The 17,075-nt window shown below is 43.8% G+C and overlaps 1 protein-coding gene across 1 annotated transcript in view; it reads right to left on the bottom strand.

Annotated features, from left to right (window-relative positions):
* Positions 1-17,075, bottom strand: part of LOC115205727 (complexin-2) — a 41,602-nt gene that overhangs the window by 11,337 nt on the left and 13,190 nt on the right. Inside the window, exon 2 of the mRNA XM_029771997.1 lies at positions 2,237-2,387. Coding sequence (XP_029627857.1) covers positions 2,237-2,267 — 31 coding nt within the window. The 5' untranslated portion in view covers positions 2,268-2,387. The remainder of the gene's footprint in view (positions 1-2,236; positions 2,388-17,075) is intronic.

The raw sequence follows: 17,075 nt of genomic DNA, 5'->3' as shown, positions 1-17,075 counted from the left end.
TGGCCAAACCCGGATGACGCTGGGCCAGTTGACGCACCGCCCTATGGGACTCCCAATCACGGCCGGTTGTGATACAGCCTGGATTCGAACCAGGGTGTCTGTAGTGACGCCTTTAGCACTGAGACGCAGTGTCTTAGATCGCTGCGCCACTCGGGAGCCCATTGGTTTGAATGGTGTCAGCAATTTTTATATTGCATTCTTTTGAACTTAACAACATGAATTAAGGTATTTAGAGTACTATATACTGTAGGTAGAGAACATTGAACAGAAAATGGTTATGTCAATAACTACATTTTGACAAAAATGTAGATAGAACCTTATAGTACCTAACTCTCCATTTTGAATATTTTCAAGTCTTATCTGAAGAAAGCCCCCCAGTCCCCTGGCCCCCCATTCCCCCAGCCCCCAGCACAACGCCAGCCACCCAGTCCCCCGGCCCACCAGTCCCCCATCCCCCCAGTCCCCAGCTGCAGCCTCAGGCCCCCATCAATCCCTCATTCCCAGCCCAATGAAATTACATTCTGCACCCAGGCCAGACCAACCAAATGAAAGGTCACCGCATGGCCACAGCCTCTTCCAGAAAGGCAATTTGCTCCAAGCCTGTCAGAGGAGAGGGGGATTAGCATTGGCAGGCGAGGTATCCTTTTAATTTTACTACCCATAGTCATTCCACCAAATTAATCCAAATCAGGATGTTGATTTAACAATGCATTGACCTTTAGACAGAGTTCATCCACAGTGACAAGTTAATCTACATACCATATAGATATAAATGATGGAGCTGTATCTATAGGTTGAGCTGACTATAGCTATAAATGATGGAGCTGTATCTGAGTCTATAGGTTGAGTTGACTATAGATATAAACGATGGAGTATCTGAGTCTATAGGTTGAGTTGACTGTAGATATAAACAATGGAGTATCTGAGTCTATAGGTTGAGTTGACTATAGATATAAACGATGGAGTATCTGAGTCTATAGGTTGAGTTGACTATAGATATAAACGATGGAGTATCTGAGTCTATAGGTTGAGTTGACTATAGATATAAACGATGGAGTATCTGAGTCTATAGGTTGAGTTGACTTTAGATATAAACGATGGAGTATCTGAGTCTATAGGTTGAGTTGACTATAGATATAAACGATGGAGTATCTGAGTCTATAGGTTGAGTTGACTATAGATATAAACGATGGAGTATCTGAGTCTATAGGTTGAGTTGACTATAGATATAAACGATGGAGTATCTGAGTCTATAGGTTGAGTTGACTATAGATATAAACGATGGAGTATCTGAGTCTATAGGTTGAGTTGACTGTAGATATAAACGATGGAGTATCTGAGTCTATAGGTTGAGTTGACTATAGATATAAACGATGTAGTATCTGAGTCTATAGGTTGAGTTGACTTTAGATATAAACGATGGAGTATCTGAGTCTATAGGTTGAGTTGACTGTAGGTATAAACGATGGAGTATCTGAGTCTATAGGTTGAGTTGACTATAGATACAAACGATGGAGTATCTGAGTCTATAGGTTGAGTTGACTGTAGATATAAACGATGGAGTATCTGAGTCTATAGGTTGAGTTGACTGTAGATATAAACGATGGAGTATCTGAGTCTATAGGTTGAGTTGACTATAGATATAAACGATGGAGTATCTGAGTCTATAGGTTGAGTTGACTATAGATATAAACGATGGAGTATCTGAGTCTATAGGTTGAGTTGACTATAGATATAAACGATGGAGTATCTGAGTCTATAGGTTGAGTTTACTATAGATATAAACGATGGAGTATCTGAGTCTATAGGTTGAGTTGACTATAGATACAAACGATGGAGTATCTGAGTCTATAGGTTGAGTTGACTATAGATATAAACGATGGAGTATCTGAGTCTATAGGTTGAGTTGACTACTGCTTCCATCTGAGACCTAAAACCAGAAACCGGTCATAAATTGTGAGCGTTTAATTCCTCGATAGTGATCATAGCTTTACATTACAGTATATTGTCTACAATAAGTTTACCAGGCAGCTTGTTTGACTTGTTTATAGTTTAGCAGTTCTTCCAAATCCAAATTCAGTTTGCATTTTCTACAGCAATACATTTGTACTTTGATGCAATGATCAAGTTGTCAAGAGGTACGTGCTCCCCTGAGGACAAACATCAGATCGCATGGTAAACAGATGTTCAATCCATAATATTGACACGTTCATATAGCAGCGTATACAGTACTTACCACCTAAGGCTTGCTTCATCACAAAATTCATGGTTCCTTCTGATACTCTGGTCTTCTACAGGCAAACACAACTGTGCATGTAGCCACCCCTTCTTTACCAGATCTCTGTTGCCTTCCTCAGTCTGTGTGAGTGTTTACTTCTTGATCCAAGCTGTGGAGAGAGGAGAGAGAAGAGAGAGGAGAGGAGAGAGAGAGGAGAGAGAAAGGAGAGAGAGAGGAGAGAGAAAGGAGAGAGAGAGGAGAGCGAGGAGAGAGAAAGGAGAGAGGAGAGGGAGGAGTGATGAGAGGAGATAGAGAGGAGAGGAAAGGAGAGAGGAGAGAGGAATGAGAAAGGAGAGAAAGGAGAGAGAGGAGAGAGAAAAGAGAAAGGAGAGAGAGGAGAGAGAAAAAGAGAGGAGAGAGATGAGAGGGAAAGGAGAGAGAAAAGAGAGAGAGGAGAGAGAAAGGAGAGAGAGGAGAGAGAAAGGAGAGAGAGAGGAGAGAGAGAGAGAGAGAGAGAGGAGAGAGAAAGGAGAGAGAGGAGAGAGAAAGGAGAGAGAGGAGAGAGAGGAGAGAGAAAGGAGAAAAGAGAGAGGAGAGAGAAAAGAGAGCGAGGAGAGAGAAAAGAGAGCGAGGAGAGAGAAAAGAGAGAGAGGAGAGAGAAAGGAGAGAGATGAGAGGAGAGAGAGGTGAGAGAGGAGAGAGAGGCGAGAGAGGAGAGATGAGAGGAGAGAGAAAGGAGAGAGAAAAGAGAGAGAGGAGAGAGAAAGGAGAGAGAGGAGAGAGAGGAGAGAGAGGAGAGAGAAAGAAGAGAAAGGAGAGAGAGGAGAGAGAGAGGAGAGAAAGAGGAGAGGGAGGAGAGAGAAAGGAGAGAGAGGAGGGAAAAAGGACAGAGAGGAGAGAGAGGAGAGAGAAAGGAGAGAGAAAGGAGAGAGGAGGGAGAGAGGCGAGAGAGGAGATAGGTGAGAGAGGAGAGAGAGGAGAGATGAGAGGAGAGAGGAGAGAAAGGAGAGAGAAAGGAGAGAGAAAGGAGAAAGAAAAGAGAGAGAGGAGAGAGAAAGGAGAGAGAGGAGAGAGGAGAGAGAGGATAGAGAAAGGAGAGAGAGACAAGAGAGAGAGGAGAGAGAGGAGATATGAGAGGAGAGAGAGGAGAGAGAAAGTAGAGAGGAGAGAGAGAGGAGAGAGAAAGGAGAGAGAAGAGAGAGGAGAGAGAAAGAAGAGAAAGGAGAGAGAGGAGAGAGAGAGGAGAGAAAGAGGAGAGGGAGGAGAGAGAATGGAGAGAGAGGAGGGAGAAAGGAGAGAGAGGAGAGAGAGGAGAGAGAGAGGAGAGAGACAGGAGAGAGAAGAGAGAGAAAGTAGAGAGGAGAGAGAAAGGAGGGAGAGATGAGAGAGAGATGAGAGAAAGGAGAGAGATGAGAGAGAAAGGAGAGAGAGGAGACATGAGAGGAGAGAGAGGAGAGAGAAAGGATAGAGGAGAGAGAGAGAGGAGAGAGAAAGGAGAGAGGAGAGAGAAAGAAGAGAGAGGAAAGAGAGGAGAGGAAAGAGAGGAGAGGAGAGAGGAGAGGGAGGAGAGAGAAAGGAGAGAGAGGAGAGAGAGGAGAGGGAGGAGAGAGGAGAGAGAGGAGAGGGAGGAGAGAGGAGAGAGAGAAAGGAGAGCGAGGAGAGAGAAAGGAGAGAGAAAGGAGAGAGACAGGAGAGAGAAGAGAGAGAAAGTAGAGAGGAGAGAGAAAGGAGGGAGAGATGAGAGAGAGATGAGAGAAAGGAGAGAGATGAGAGAGAAAGGAGAGAGAGGAGACATGAGAGGAGAGAGAGGAGAGAGAAAGGATAGAGGAGAGAGAGAGAGGAGAGAGAAAGGAGAGAGGAGAGAGAAAGAAGAGAGAGGAAAGAGAGGAGAGGAAAGAGAGGAGAGGAGAGAGGAGAGGGAGGAGAGAGAAAGGAGAGAGAGGAGAGAGAGGAGAGGGAGGAGAGAGGAGAGAGAGGAGAGGAGGAGAGAGGAGAGAGAGAAAGGAGAGCGAGGAGAGAGAAAGGAGAGAGAAAGGAGAGAGAGGAGAGAAAGAAGCGAGAAAGGAGAGAGGAGAGAGAAAGGATAGAGAAAGGAGAGAGAAGAGAGAAAGGAGAGAGAAAGGAGAGAGAGGAGAGAGAGGAGAGATGAGAGGAGAGAGAGGAGAGAGAAAGGAGAGAGAGGAGAGAGAAGGAGAGAGAAGAGAGAGAGAAGAGAGAGAAAAGAGAGAGAGGAGAGAAAAAAGAGAGAGAAAAGAGAGAGGAGAGATGAGAGAGAGGAGAGAGAAAGGAGAGAGAGGAGAGAGAGAGAGAGGAGAGAGGAAAGAGAGGAGAGGAAAGGAGAGAGAGGAGAGGGAGGAGAGAGAGGAGAGGGAGAGGAGAGAGGAGAGGAAAGGAGAGAGGAGGAGAGAGAAAGGAGAGTGAGGAGAGAGAGTAACAATGAAAGACAAAACAGTTTACTGGAAGATGTTAACAAAGGATATGGACAGTGGCTAGGTACAGTATGGTTGAGGTAGTAGGGTGTGTGTGTGTGTGTGTGTGTGTGTGTGTGTGTGTGTGTGTGTGTGTGTGTGTGTGTGTGTGTGTGTGTGTGTGTGTGTGTGTGTGTGTGTGTGTGTGTGTGTGTGTGTGTGTGTGTGTGGTTGTAGAGCATAAAGTATCAATCTCTATGTTGTGGAGTCTACATCTATGTCAGTATCTCATCACTGAGCTCTTTTAGAACAGAGTATATTTCCTGATAGAGTATCTCATCACTGAGCTCTATTAGAACAGAGTATATTTCCTGATACAGTATCTCATCACTGAGCTCTATTAGAACAGAGTATATTTCCTGATACAGTATCTCATCACTGAGCTCTATTAGAACAGAGTATATTTCCTGATACAGTATCTCATCACTGAGCTCTATTAGAACAGAGTATATTTCCTGATACAGTAAACCATCGGTGCTGATTTCACCTCCTAGATGTCCCTCTGGTCCCCCTTTGAAAGACAATCCCATTCCCCAGAACACCCAGGATCAATACCAAGGTGCTCTCCTGTGTTTGAGACCCAGGGGGTAGAGGGTGCTTGAGACCCAGGGGGTTAAGGGTGCTTGAGACCCAGGGGGTAAAGGGTGCTTGAGACCCAGGGGGTAAAGGGTGCTTGAGACCCAGGGGGTAAAGGGTGCTTGAGACCCAGGGGGTAAAGGGTTCTTGAGACCCAGGGGGTTAAGGGTTCTTGAGACCCAGGGGGTTAAGGGTTCTTGAGACCCAGGGGGTAAAGGGTGCTTGAAAACCATGGGGTTAAGGGTTCTTGAGACCCAGGGGGTTAAGGGTTCTTGAAACCCAGGGGGGTTAAGGGTGCTTGAGACCCAGGGGGTTAAGGGTGCTTGAGACCCAGGGGGTTAAGGGTTCTTGAGACCCAAGGGGGTTAAGGGTGCTTGAGACCCAGGGGGTTAAGGGTTCTTGAGACCCAGGGGGTAAAGGGTTCTTGAGACCCAGAGGGTTAAGGGTTCTTGAGACCCAGGGGGTTAAGGGTTCTTGAGACCCAGGGGGTAAAGGGTGCTTGAGACCCAGGGGGTTAAGGGTGCTTGAGACCCAGGGGGTAAAGGGTGCTTGAGACCCAGGGGGTAAAGGGTGCTTGAGACCCAGGGGGTAAAGGGTGCTTGAGACCCAGGGGGTAAAGGGTTCTTGAGACCCAGGGGGTTAAGGGTTCTTGAGACCCAGGGGGTTAAGGGTTCTTGAGACCCAGGGGGTAAAGGGTGCTTGAAACCCATGGGGTTAAGGGTTCTTGAGACCCAGGGGGTTAAGGGTTCTTGAAACCCAGGGGGGTTAAGGGTGCTTGAGACCCAGGGGGTTAAGGGTGCTTGAGACCCAGGGGGTTAAGGGTTCTTGAGACCCAGGGGGGTTAAGGGTGCTTGAGACCCAGGGGGTTAAGGGTTCTTGAGACCCAGGGGGTAAAGGGTGCTTGAGACCCAGAGGGTTAAGGGTTCTTGAGACCCAGGGGGTTAAGGGTTCTTGAGACCCAGGGGGTAAAGGGTGCTTGAGACCCAGGGGGTTAAGAGAAGAGTGTCCCAAATGGAACCTCATTCCCTATACAGTGCACTACTGTTAGGGCTCTGGTCAAAAGTAGTGCACTATGTAGGGAATAGGATGCCTTTGGGACGTAACCATATTCTATCGGGCATCAGCACTGAGCTGAGTGCTTTCACTGCATTAGCCCCTGCTACTATTCATCTGGACAAGGTATCTCCTTAAGGAGCAGTAAACAGAATTTTTTAAATAATTAACGTAGTGCCAACAGCCAACTACATTAGAATAGAGGGGTTTTCATGTTCTGCATGCTTGTTGATATAGAGTAGAACTCTAAGCAAGTGTAGATGGTTGTTGACTGTACAACCCCAGGAAGTCAATCCAGACCATATTAATAGTTTCCTTTTTTAATTAAAAAAATATATATATATCAATGCCAAACCTGATGACTCTGAAATGTTTCACGTTGATAGGCCCTTGTGAAGTGGATTTACAAAGGATTTAAATGGACATGTAAAATTTGATTTGTTGATTTATCAATAACTCAGTCATCTCTTAAACCAATCCCTTAAGTTTGGTATCATTTGGTCATATGGTTCATGAAAATACGTTTTTTTTAAATATCCAAGATGGAGGAAAATCTATCCTAATGGACCGTATGGGTTATTGAGGCAAATCTGTTCAGCGTGAGGAAAGACACCTACATACAAAGTTTCAAGTCTATTGGTGGTATTCAAAGTCGAGGGTCGCAGAGGAACTGCAGTGGGGTCGCCAAATATATATATACAGTATATACACTATATATACAAAAGTATGTGGACACCCCTTCAAATGAATGGATTTGGCTATTTCAGCAACACTCATTGTTGACAGGTGTATAAAATTGAGCAAACAGCCATGCAATCTCCATAGACAATCATTGCCAGGAGAATGGCCTGTACTGAAGAGCTCAGTGACTTTCAACGTGGCACCATCATAGGGTGCCACCTTTCCAACAAGTCAGTTTGTCAAATAGTTTCTGTATGCTAGTGGGATGGGTGTGGCTTCGCGACAATGTTCACAATCAATCAAATTCAATCAAATGTATTTATGAAGCACTTTTTTACGTCAGCCGATGTCACAAAGTGCTATACAGAAACACAGCCTAAAACCCCAAACAGTAAGCAATGCAGATATAGAAGCATGGTGGCTAGGAAAAACTCCCTAGAAAGGCAGGAACCTAGGACGAAACCTAGAGAGGGACCAGGCTCTGAGGGGTGGCGAGTCCTCTTCTGGCTGTGCCGGGTGGAGATTATAACAGTACATGGCCAAGATGTTCAAACGTTCATAGATGACCAACAGGGTCAAATAATAATAATCACAGTGGTTGTAGAGGGTGCAACAGGTCAGCACCTCAGGAGCAAATGTCAGTTGGCTTTTCATAGCCAATCATTCAGAGTTAGAGACAGCAGGTGCGGTAGAGTGAGAGTCGAAAACAGCAGGTCCGGGACAAGGTAGCACGTCCGGTAAACAGGTCAGGGTTCCATAGCCGCAGGCAGAACAGTTGAAACTGGAGCAGCAGCATGACCAGGTGGACTGGGGACAGCAAGGAGTCATCAGGCCAGGTAGCCCTGAGGCATGGTCCTAGGGCTCAGGTCCTCCGAGAGAGAGAGAAAGAGAAAGAGAGAGAGAGAATTAGAGGGAGCATACTTAAATTCACACAGGACACCGGATAAGACAAGCGAAATACTCCAGATATACGTAACAGACTGACCCTAGCCCCCCGACACATAAACTATTGCAGCATAATTACTGGAGGCTGAGACAGGAGGGGTCGGGAGACATTGTGCCAACCAGGCAGGATATAACCCCACCCACTTTGCCAAAGCACTGCCCCCACACCACTAGAGGGATATCTTCAACCACCAATTTACTACCCTGAGACAAGGCCAAGTATAGCCCCCCCCCCCCCCCCCCCCCCCCCCCCCCCCATGGCACGAACCCGAGGGGGGCGCCAACCTGGACAGGAAGATCACATCAGAGACTCAACCCACTCAGGTGACGCACCCCTCCTAGGGACGGCATGGAAGAGCACCAGTAAGCCAGTGACTCAGCCCCCGTAATAGGGTTAGAGGCAGAGAATCCCAGTGGAGAGAGGGGAACCGGCCAGGCAGAGACAGCAAGGGTGGTTTGTCGCTCCAGTGCCTTTCCGTTCACCTTCCCATCCCTGGGCGAGACTACACTCAATCATAGGACCAACTGAAGAGATGAGTCTTCAATAAAGACTTAAAGGTTGAGACCGAGTCTACGTCTCTCACATGGATAGGCAGACCATTCCATAAAAACTGAGCTCTATAGGAGAAAGCCCTGCATCCAGCTGTTTGCTTAGAAATTCTAGGAACAATAAGGAGGCCTGAGTCTTGTGAACGTAGCGTACATGTAGGTATGTACGACAGGACCAAATCGGAGAGATAAGTAGGAGCAAGTCCATGTAATGCTTTGTAGGCTAGCAGTAAAACCTTGAAATCAGCCCAAGCCATAACAGGAAGCCAGTGTTGAGAGGCTAGCACTGGAGTAATATGATCACATTTTATGGTTCTTGTCACAAGAGCAGCTGCTCACCGATTTGACAGCTCCAACGCAGTTAAACCTCCGACACCTCCAAAACATCAGCTATGCGGGTGATCTGATTGAATCTAGGCCTAAGAAGAACAATAGCTTTGCTGTGAACCCCTAATTAGAGCTAGTATGGAGTCCAGCTCTGCTCTCACATCCCCATCCCTTCTGCTGCCACTTTTCCCATTATTTATTCATATGGGTCTATGGTGATAAATTATGTCCTCAGCCTCTAACTGGAAGGAGAAGGTTACATGGTTCCATTACATTTTTCTTTGGAAATAATCAGCCTGGGATATTACGGATATTACAGAAACATGTCTCATTTGGGGCTACTAAGAACGTAGAAAATGTATAGCATGTTAATAAAATATTTGATTTAATACATTATTTCAAGTAAAGTGCCTTCTAAATTAATTAAGCATATTTTTACCATAGAGATCCTATAATTCTGCGTTCTATGTAATTCTGGGGTTATTACGATATGAATAGGGCATCTGTTTACATGTGGTTCTATTAACCATAGAAGGAGCTGATAGTAATTAAATTCTGCAAACACCAAATATTCAATTTAATTCAAATAAAATTGTGCATTGGGCTCTTTCAATTCAGATAGAATTTCCATTTTCCAAACATGAAATGTAATTGGCTTCAACAAGACATTTAAGACACGGAATCAATGCAGTGTTTGTAAGTGTAAGTAAATGTCATTTCGGGTAATTGTATTTTTACTAAATTGCTCCCTGTGTCAATATTGCTCCCTTTCATAACATAAATAATGACAGAAATAGTGTTAAGAAAGGTTGGCGTCTCTGCTCTCCCATGTATACCAGGGGGGTATGGATGATGGTACGCAGACCCACAAGCCACTGCGGCCCCTCATGATGAGTTCTGTTTTTTTGTGGTCCCCACCCCCATTCTAAGTTGCCCAAGTTCGTGAGTGTAGATGGAACAGGGATATTGTTATCCACGTCGGCACCAACAATGTTAGGATGAAACAGTCAGAGGTCACCAAGCTCAATGTAACTTCAGCATGTAACTTAGCTAGAAAGATGTGTTGGCATCGAGTAATTGTCTCTGGCCCCCTTCCAGTTAGGGGGAGTGATGAGCTCTACAGCAGTCTCACAACTCAATCACTGGTTGAAAACTGTTTTCTGCCCCTCCCAAAAGATAGAATTTGTAGATAATTGGCCCTCTTTCTGGGACTCCCCCACAAACAGGATCAAGATTGGCCTGCTGAGGAGTGACGGACTCCATCCTAGCTGGATGGGTGCTCTCATCTTATCTATGAACATAGACAGGGCTCTAACTCCTCTAGCTCCACAATGAGATAGGTTGCAGGCCAGGCAGCAGGCTGTTAGCCAGCCTGCCAGATTAGTGGAGTCTGCCACTAGCACAGTCAGTGTAGTCAGCTCAGCTATCCCCATTGAGACCATGTCTGTGCCTCGATTTAGGTCGGGCAAAACTAAACATGGCTGTGTTCGATTTAGCAATCTCACTGGAATCAAGACCTCCTCCATTCCTGTCATTATTGAAAGAGATTGTGATAATATCTCACATCTCAAAATAGGGCTACTTAATGTTAGATCTATTGCTTCCAAGGTCAATGAACTAATCACTGATCATAACCTTAATGTGATTGGCCTAACTGAAACATGGCTCAAGCCTGATGAATTTACTGTGTTAAATGAGGCCTCTCCTCCTGGTTACACTAGTGACCTTAGCCCCACAGCATCCCACAAAGGCAGAGGTGTTGCTAACATTTATGATAGCAAATTTCAATTGACGAAGAAAAAAAAGACTGTGTTTTCGTCTTTTGAGCTTCTAGTCATGAAATCTAGGCAGCCTACTCAGTCACTTTTTATAGCTACTGTTTACAGGCCTCCTGGGCCGTATACAGCGTTCCTCACTGAGTTCCCTGAATTCCTATCGGACCTCGTAGTCATGGCAGATAATATTCTACTTTTTGGTGACTTCAATATTCACATGGAAAAGTCCAACAGACCCACTCCAAAAGGCTTTCGGTGCCATCATCGACTCATTGGGTTTTGTCCAAAATGTCTCCAGACCTACGCATTGCCACAGTCATAACCTGGATATAGTTTTGTCCCGTGGAATAAATATTGTGGATCTAAATGTTTTTCCTAATGATCCTGAACTATCGGACCACTATCTAATTACGTTTGCAATCGCAACAAATAATCTGCTCAGACCCCAACCAAGGATTATCAAAAGCCACACTTTAAATTCTCCGACATCCCAAAGATTCCCAGATGCCCGTTCAGACTCCCTCCAACTACCCAAGGACATCGGAGTACAAAAATCAGTTAACCACCTAACCGAGGATCTAAATTTAAACTTGCGTAATACCCTAGAATCAGGCGCACCTCTAAAAACCAAAAACCTTTGTCACAAGAAATTTGCTCATATATATATGATATACAGATATGGTATACAGAAAATACCCAAGTCCTGAAGCAAAATTGGAACGGAAATGGCGTTCCACCATTTCCGTCTTCTGACTAGCTTAGAAAGACAGTAATACCATGTAATATCGAGAAGCCCTCACTGCTGCCTGATCAGCCTACTTTTCCAACTTAATTGAGGAGAATAAAAACAATCCCACCCCAAAACCTTTATACTGTTGCAAAGCTAACTAAAAAGCAGCATTCCCCAAGTGAGGATGGTCTTTACTTCAGCAGTGATGAATTCATGAACTTCTTCAACGGAAAGATCATGATCATTAGAAAGCAAATAACGGACTCCTCTGCGTATTTCTCAAAAACTTAGTTGTGCCTAGTCTGCACAGAACTGCCAGGACATAGGATCAATGGAGACACTCAAGTTTTTTAATCCTGCATCTCTCGACACATTCATGAAAATAGCCATGACCTCTAAACCTTCCAGATGCCTACTAGACCCAATTCCAACTAAACCACTGAAGGAGCTACTTCCTGTGCTTGGCCCTCCTATGTTGAACATAATAAACTGCTCCCTATCCTCCAGATGTGTACCAAACTCACTAAAAGCCAAACTTTGACCCGGAAAATTTCCAAAACTATCGTCCTATATCGAATCTCCCATTCCTCTCAATTTGTTTCGAAAAAGCTGCTGAAGACAAAGTTGGATACGAAACGCTTCAGTCTGGTTTTAAAACCCCATCATAGTACTGAGACTGCAATTGTGAAGATGGGAAATTACCTTTTAATGGCGTCAGACCAAGGCTATGCATCTGTCCGTGTGCTCCTAGACTTTAGTGCCACTTTTGACACCCTCAATCACCATATTCTTTTGGAGAGATTGGAAACCCTAATTGGTCTACACGGACAAGATATTGCTTGGTTTAGAACTTTTCTGTCAGAAACATATCAAAAGTTTGTCTCGGTGGATGGTTTGTCCTCTGACAAATCAATGGCACGTTTCGGTGTTCCTCAAGGTTCCGTTTTAGGACCACTTTATTTTCACTATATATTCTACCTCTTTGTGATGTCATTCGGAAACACAATGTGAACTTTCACTGCTATGTGGATGACACACAGCTGTACATTTCGATGAAACATGGTGAAGCCCCAAAATTGCCTTCCTTGGAAGCGCGTTTCAGACATAAGGAAGTGGATGGCGGCACATTTTTTACATTTGAACTTGGTCAGAACAGAGATGCTAGTTCTAGGTCCCAAGAAACAAAGAGATCTGCTTTTTGATCTGACAATTAATCTTGATGATTGTACAGCCGTCTCAAATAAAACTGTGAAGCACCTCAGCATTACTCTGGACCCTGATCTCTCTTTTGAAGAACATATCAAGAATATTTCAAGGGCAGCTTTTTTCCATCTTGGTAACATTCGTAACAGAAACGTTTTGTCAAAAAATGATGCAGAAAAGCTAATCCATGCTTTTGTCACTTCTAGATTAGACTACTGCAATGCTCTACTCTATGGCTACCCGGATAAAACACTAAATTAACTTCAGTTAGTGCTAAACACGGCTGCTAGAATCTTGACGAGAACCAAACAATTTGATCATATTACTCCAGTGCTAGCCTCCCTACACTGGCTTCCTGTTAAGGCAAGGGCTGACTTCAAGGTTTTACTGTTAACCTACAAAGCATGGACTTGCTCCTACCTATCTCTCCGATTTGGTCCTGCCGTACATACCTACACGTATGCTACGGTCACAAGACACAGGCCTCCTTATTGTCCCTAGAATTTCTAAGCAAAAAGCTGGAGGCAGGGCTTTCTCCTATATCCTATCCATGTGAGAGACGCAGACTCGGTCTCAACCTTTAAGTCCTACTGAAGACTCATCTCTTCAGTAGGTACTATGATTGAGTGTAGTCTGGCCCAGGTGTTCGAAGTTGAAAGGCAAGGCACTGGAGTGACCCTATTACGGGGGCTGAGTCACTGGCTTACTAGTGCTTTTCCATGCCGTCCCTAAGAGGGGTGCATCAATTGACTGGGTTGAGTCACTGATGTGATCTTCCTGTCCGGTTTTGCGCCCCCTCGGGGTTGTGCAGTCAGTGGTTGAAAAAGTACCCAATTGTCAAACTTGAGTAAAAGTAAAGATACCTTAATAGAAAATGACTCAAGTAAAAGTCACCCAGTAAAATACTATTTGAGTAAAAGTTTAAAAGTGTTTGATTTTAAATATACTTAAGTATCAAAAGTAAATGTAATTGCTACAATATACTTAAGCATCAAAAGTTAAAGGTAAAGAATAAATATTTTCAAATTCCTTATATTAAGCAAACCAGGCAGTCAACCAGATCAGAGGCAGTAGAGATGACCAGGGATGTTCTCTTGATAAGTGTGTGAATTAGACAATGTTTCTGTCCTGCTAACCATTAAAAATGTAACAAATACTTTTGGGTATCAGGGAAAATGTATGGAGTATAAAGTACATAATTTTCATTAGGAATGTAGTGAAGCAAATGGAAAAGTAGTAAACAAATCTAAATAGTAAAGTAAAGTACAGATACAGCAAAAAAACTACTTGAGTAGTACTTTCAAGTATTTTTACTTAAGTACATTACACTACTGCTGATTGGTTGAGAAGATCTTTCATGGGCTATACTCATCCTTGTCTCAGGGTAATAAGTTGGTAGTCTGATATCCCTCTAGTGGTGTGGGGGCTGTGCTTTGGCAAAGTGTTCCTGCTTTTCTAGGGAGTTATTCCTAGCCACCGTGCTTCTATATCTGCATTGCTTACTGTTTGGGGTTTTAGGCTGGGTTTCTGTGTAACGGCTGTCGTAGAGAGGGGACCAAAGCGCAGCGTGTTGAGTGCTCATGATGAAATTTATTATAACTCAAAAACACTAAAGACAAAACAACAAACAGAAAACGAACACGCACAGTTCTGTCAGGTACATAGACTAAACAGAATACAACTACCCACAAACACAGGTGGAAAAAAAAAACCCTACTTAAATACGATCTCCAATTAGAGACAACGAGGACCAGCTGCCTCTAATTGGAGATCATCCCAAAAAACAACAACATAGAAATAGAAAACTAGAACTAAACATAGATATAGAAAACATAGAAAAACACAAAACACCCCCCTGTCATGCCCTGACCAACTCTACCATAGAAAATAACATCTTACTATGGTCAGGACGTGACATTCTGTATAGTACTTTGTGACATCTGCTGATGTAAAAAAGGGCTTTATGAATACATTTGATTTGATTTGATCTCTGCTCTATAGGTTTACGGAGACTGTGAGCAGTCAAGAGAAAATGTATCCACGCTGTCCTACTGTACTGAATCTGTTCAGACCAGTAAACTATACAGTGTCTCTCAACCAGAACATAGAGATATGTTTTACTCTACTGAATCCGTTCAGACCAGTAAACTATACAGTGTCTCTCAACCAGAACATAGAGATATGTTTTACTCTACTGAATCCGTTCAGACCAGTAAACTATACAGTGTCTCTCAACCAGAACATAGAGAATGCATCCCAAATGGCACCCTATTCCCTTTATATTGCACTAGTTTTGACCAGGGCCCATAGAGTGCCATTTGAGACGCACCCAGATAAATAACATCCTCAACAACAACAACACTGTCCATCTCCATCAATAGTCTAAAGTACATGTCTAGCTGAAGTAAGGACTGAAAGACATCGCCTGAATCTGAAATGGTACACTATTCCCTATGTAGTGCACTACTTTTGACTAGAGCCTATAGGGTAGGGGTCAAAAGTAGTGCAGTATATAGGGAAGAGGGTGCCATTCGGGACAAACATCATGGCTAGCTGCAGGGAGGGGACGGGACGAACTGAAAGATCCTCTCTTCCTGCTCAAGGAGCTTTGAGACGACGGATGAAAGATGACATTTACTAAAAGCAGATTGCACAGAGTTGTGTAATTAATGGATGAGGGCACCAGATAACATATAAGACATATATATTACTGTTTCCTGTGAAGTACCATCTGGTCACCAACAACGACATTATGGAGAAAAACATGCTTCACTTCTACTTTTGAAAAAAATGAAATCAAATAAATTTCACACAAAGAGCCCTTGGAAAAGATTGCTGACCTGTTCCACCGCAGAGTTTCTAAACCCTGAGGCCCAACATCACAAGACTTCCAGGAACGCTTGCGTAGCACACTGGGCATACCAGAACGGGGTTTGGGGTTTGGCAAGCCAATGAGATAAGTGAAAAATGTGTCCTTAGTTGTACATTTTCTCTAAATCTAAAGGAAAAACCTAGATTCGAGCCAATGTCTCAAGTAGCTGAAACTGTCATTACTGCAACCTTGTGAAAGTGATAAACTGACACATTTCAATTTTCTTTATCAAAAACATCATATCGAAAGGAGTGCCTTTGATTTGACAGCCTGCACATGCGCAGTTCGGAGTGACACGAACCATTATGACTAATGAAGTGTTTCTGTGTATGAGCTTAGCTAGCTAGCGTCGCCATGACGTTGTCTTCAAGCACAATCGGGGATTTCTATTGGAGAAGCTGTTTCTGCCCATCTTCATAATGTACCGTCTTTGGTGCCACCCTGGATGCCAATGGCACGTGATACAATACACGTTAATGGAGACGGTAGTAATGCTCACTGACATTTCATTCCTGCTTGTTTTTTCTCCGTTTATATCGTCCATTAATGTCAAGAGAAAATACACTGAGTGTACAAAACATTAAGAACACCTTCCTAATATTGAATTGCACACGCTTTTGACCTCAGAACAGCCTCAATTTGTCGGGGCATGGACTCTACAAGGTGTTGAAAGCGTTCCACAGGGATGCTGGCCCATGTTGACTCCAATGCTTCCCATATATATTTCAAGATGGCTGGATGTCTTTTGGGTGGTGGACCATTCTTGATGGACACGTGAAACTGTTGAGCTTGAAAAACCCATTTCTTGACACACTCAAACCGGTGCACCTGGCACCTATTACAATACCCCGTTCAAAGGAACAAAAATATTTTGTCTTGCCCAGTCACCCTCTGTATGGCACACATACATCATTTATTTCCCAATCGTCTCAATGCTGAAAAATCCTTCTTTAACCTGTCTCCTCGCCTTCATCTACACTGATTGAAGTGGATTTAACAGGTGACATCAATAAGGGATCCCCTGGATTCACTCTGTCAGTCTATGTCATGGAAAGAACAAGTTTTTCTAATGTTTTGTACACAGTGTATAAGACACTGTATAGAATCTTAGTCAGCACCTGTACACACATTATACAGTTCACTCTATCGTTAGTCATCACCTCTACACACATTATACAGTTCACTCTACCGTTAGTCATCACCTCTACACATTATACAGTTCACTCTACCGTTAGTCATCACCTCTACACATTATACAGTTCACTCTACCGTTAGTCAGCACCTCTACACATTATACAGTTGGCTATACCATTAGTCATCACCTCTACACACATTATACAGTTCACTCTACCGTTAGTCATCACCTCTACACATTATACAGTTCACTCTACCGTTAGTCATCACCTCTACACATTATACAGTTCACTCTACCATTAGTCATCACCTCTACACATTATACAGTTCACTCTACCGTTAGTCATCACCTCTACACATTATACAGTTCACTCTACCGTTATTCATCACCTCTACACATTATACAGTTCACTCTACCGTTAGTCAGCACCTCTACACATTATACAGTTCACTCTACCGTTAGTCATCACCTCTACACACATTATACAGTTCACTCTACCGTTAGTCATCACCTCTACACATTATACAGTTCACTCTACCGTTA

Source organism: Salmo trutta, chromosome 13, assembly GCF_901001165.1.
Source record: "Salmo trutta chromosome 13, fSalTru1.1, whole genome shotgun sequence".
NCBI classification, from domain to species: Eukaryota; Metazoa; Chordata; class Actinopteri; order Salmoniformes; family Salmonidae; genus Salmo; species Salmo trutta.
Note: the sequence above shows the minus strand (reverse complement) of the source record. Positions and strands in the feature narration are given on the sequence as shown.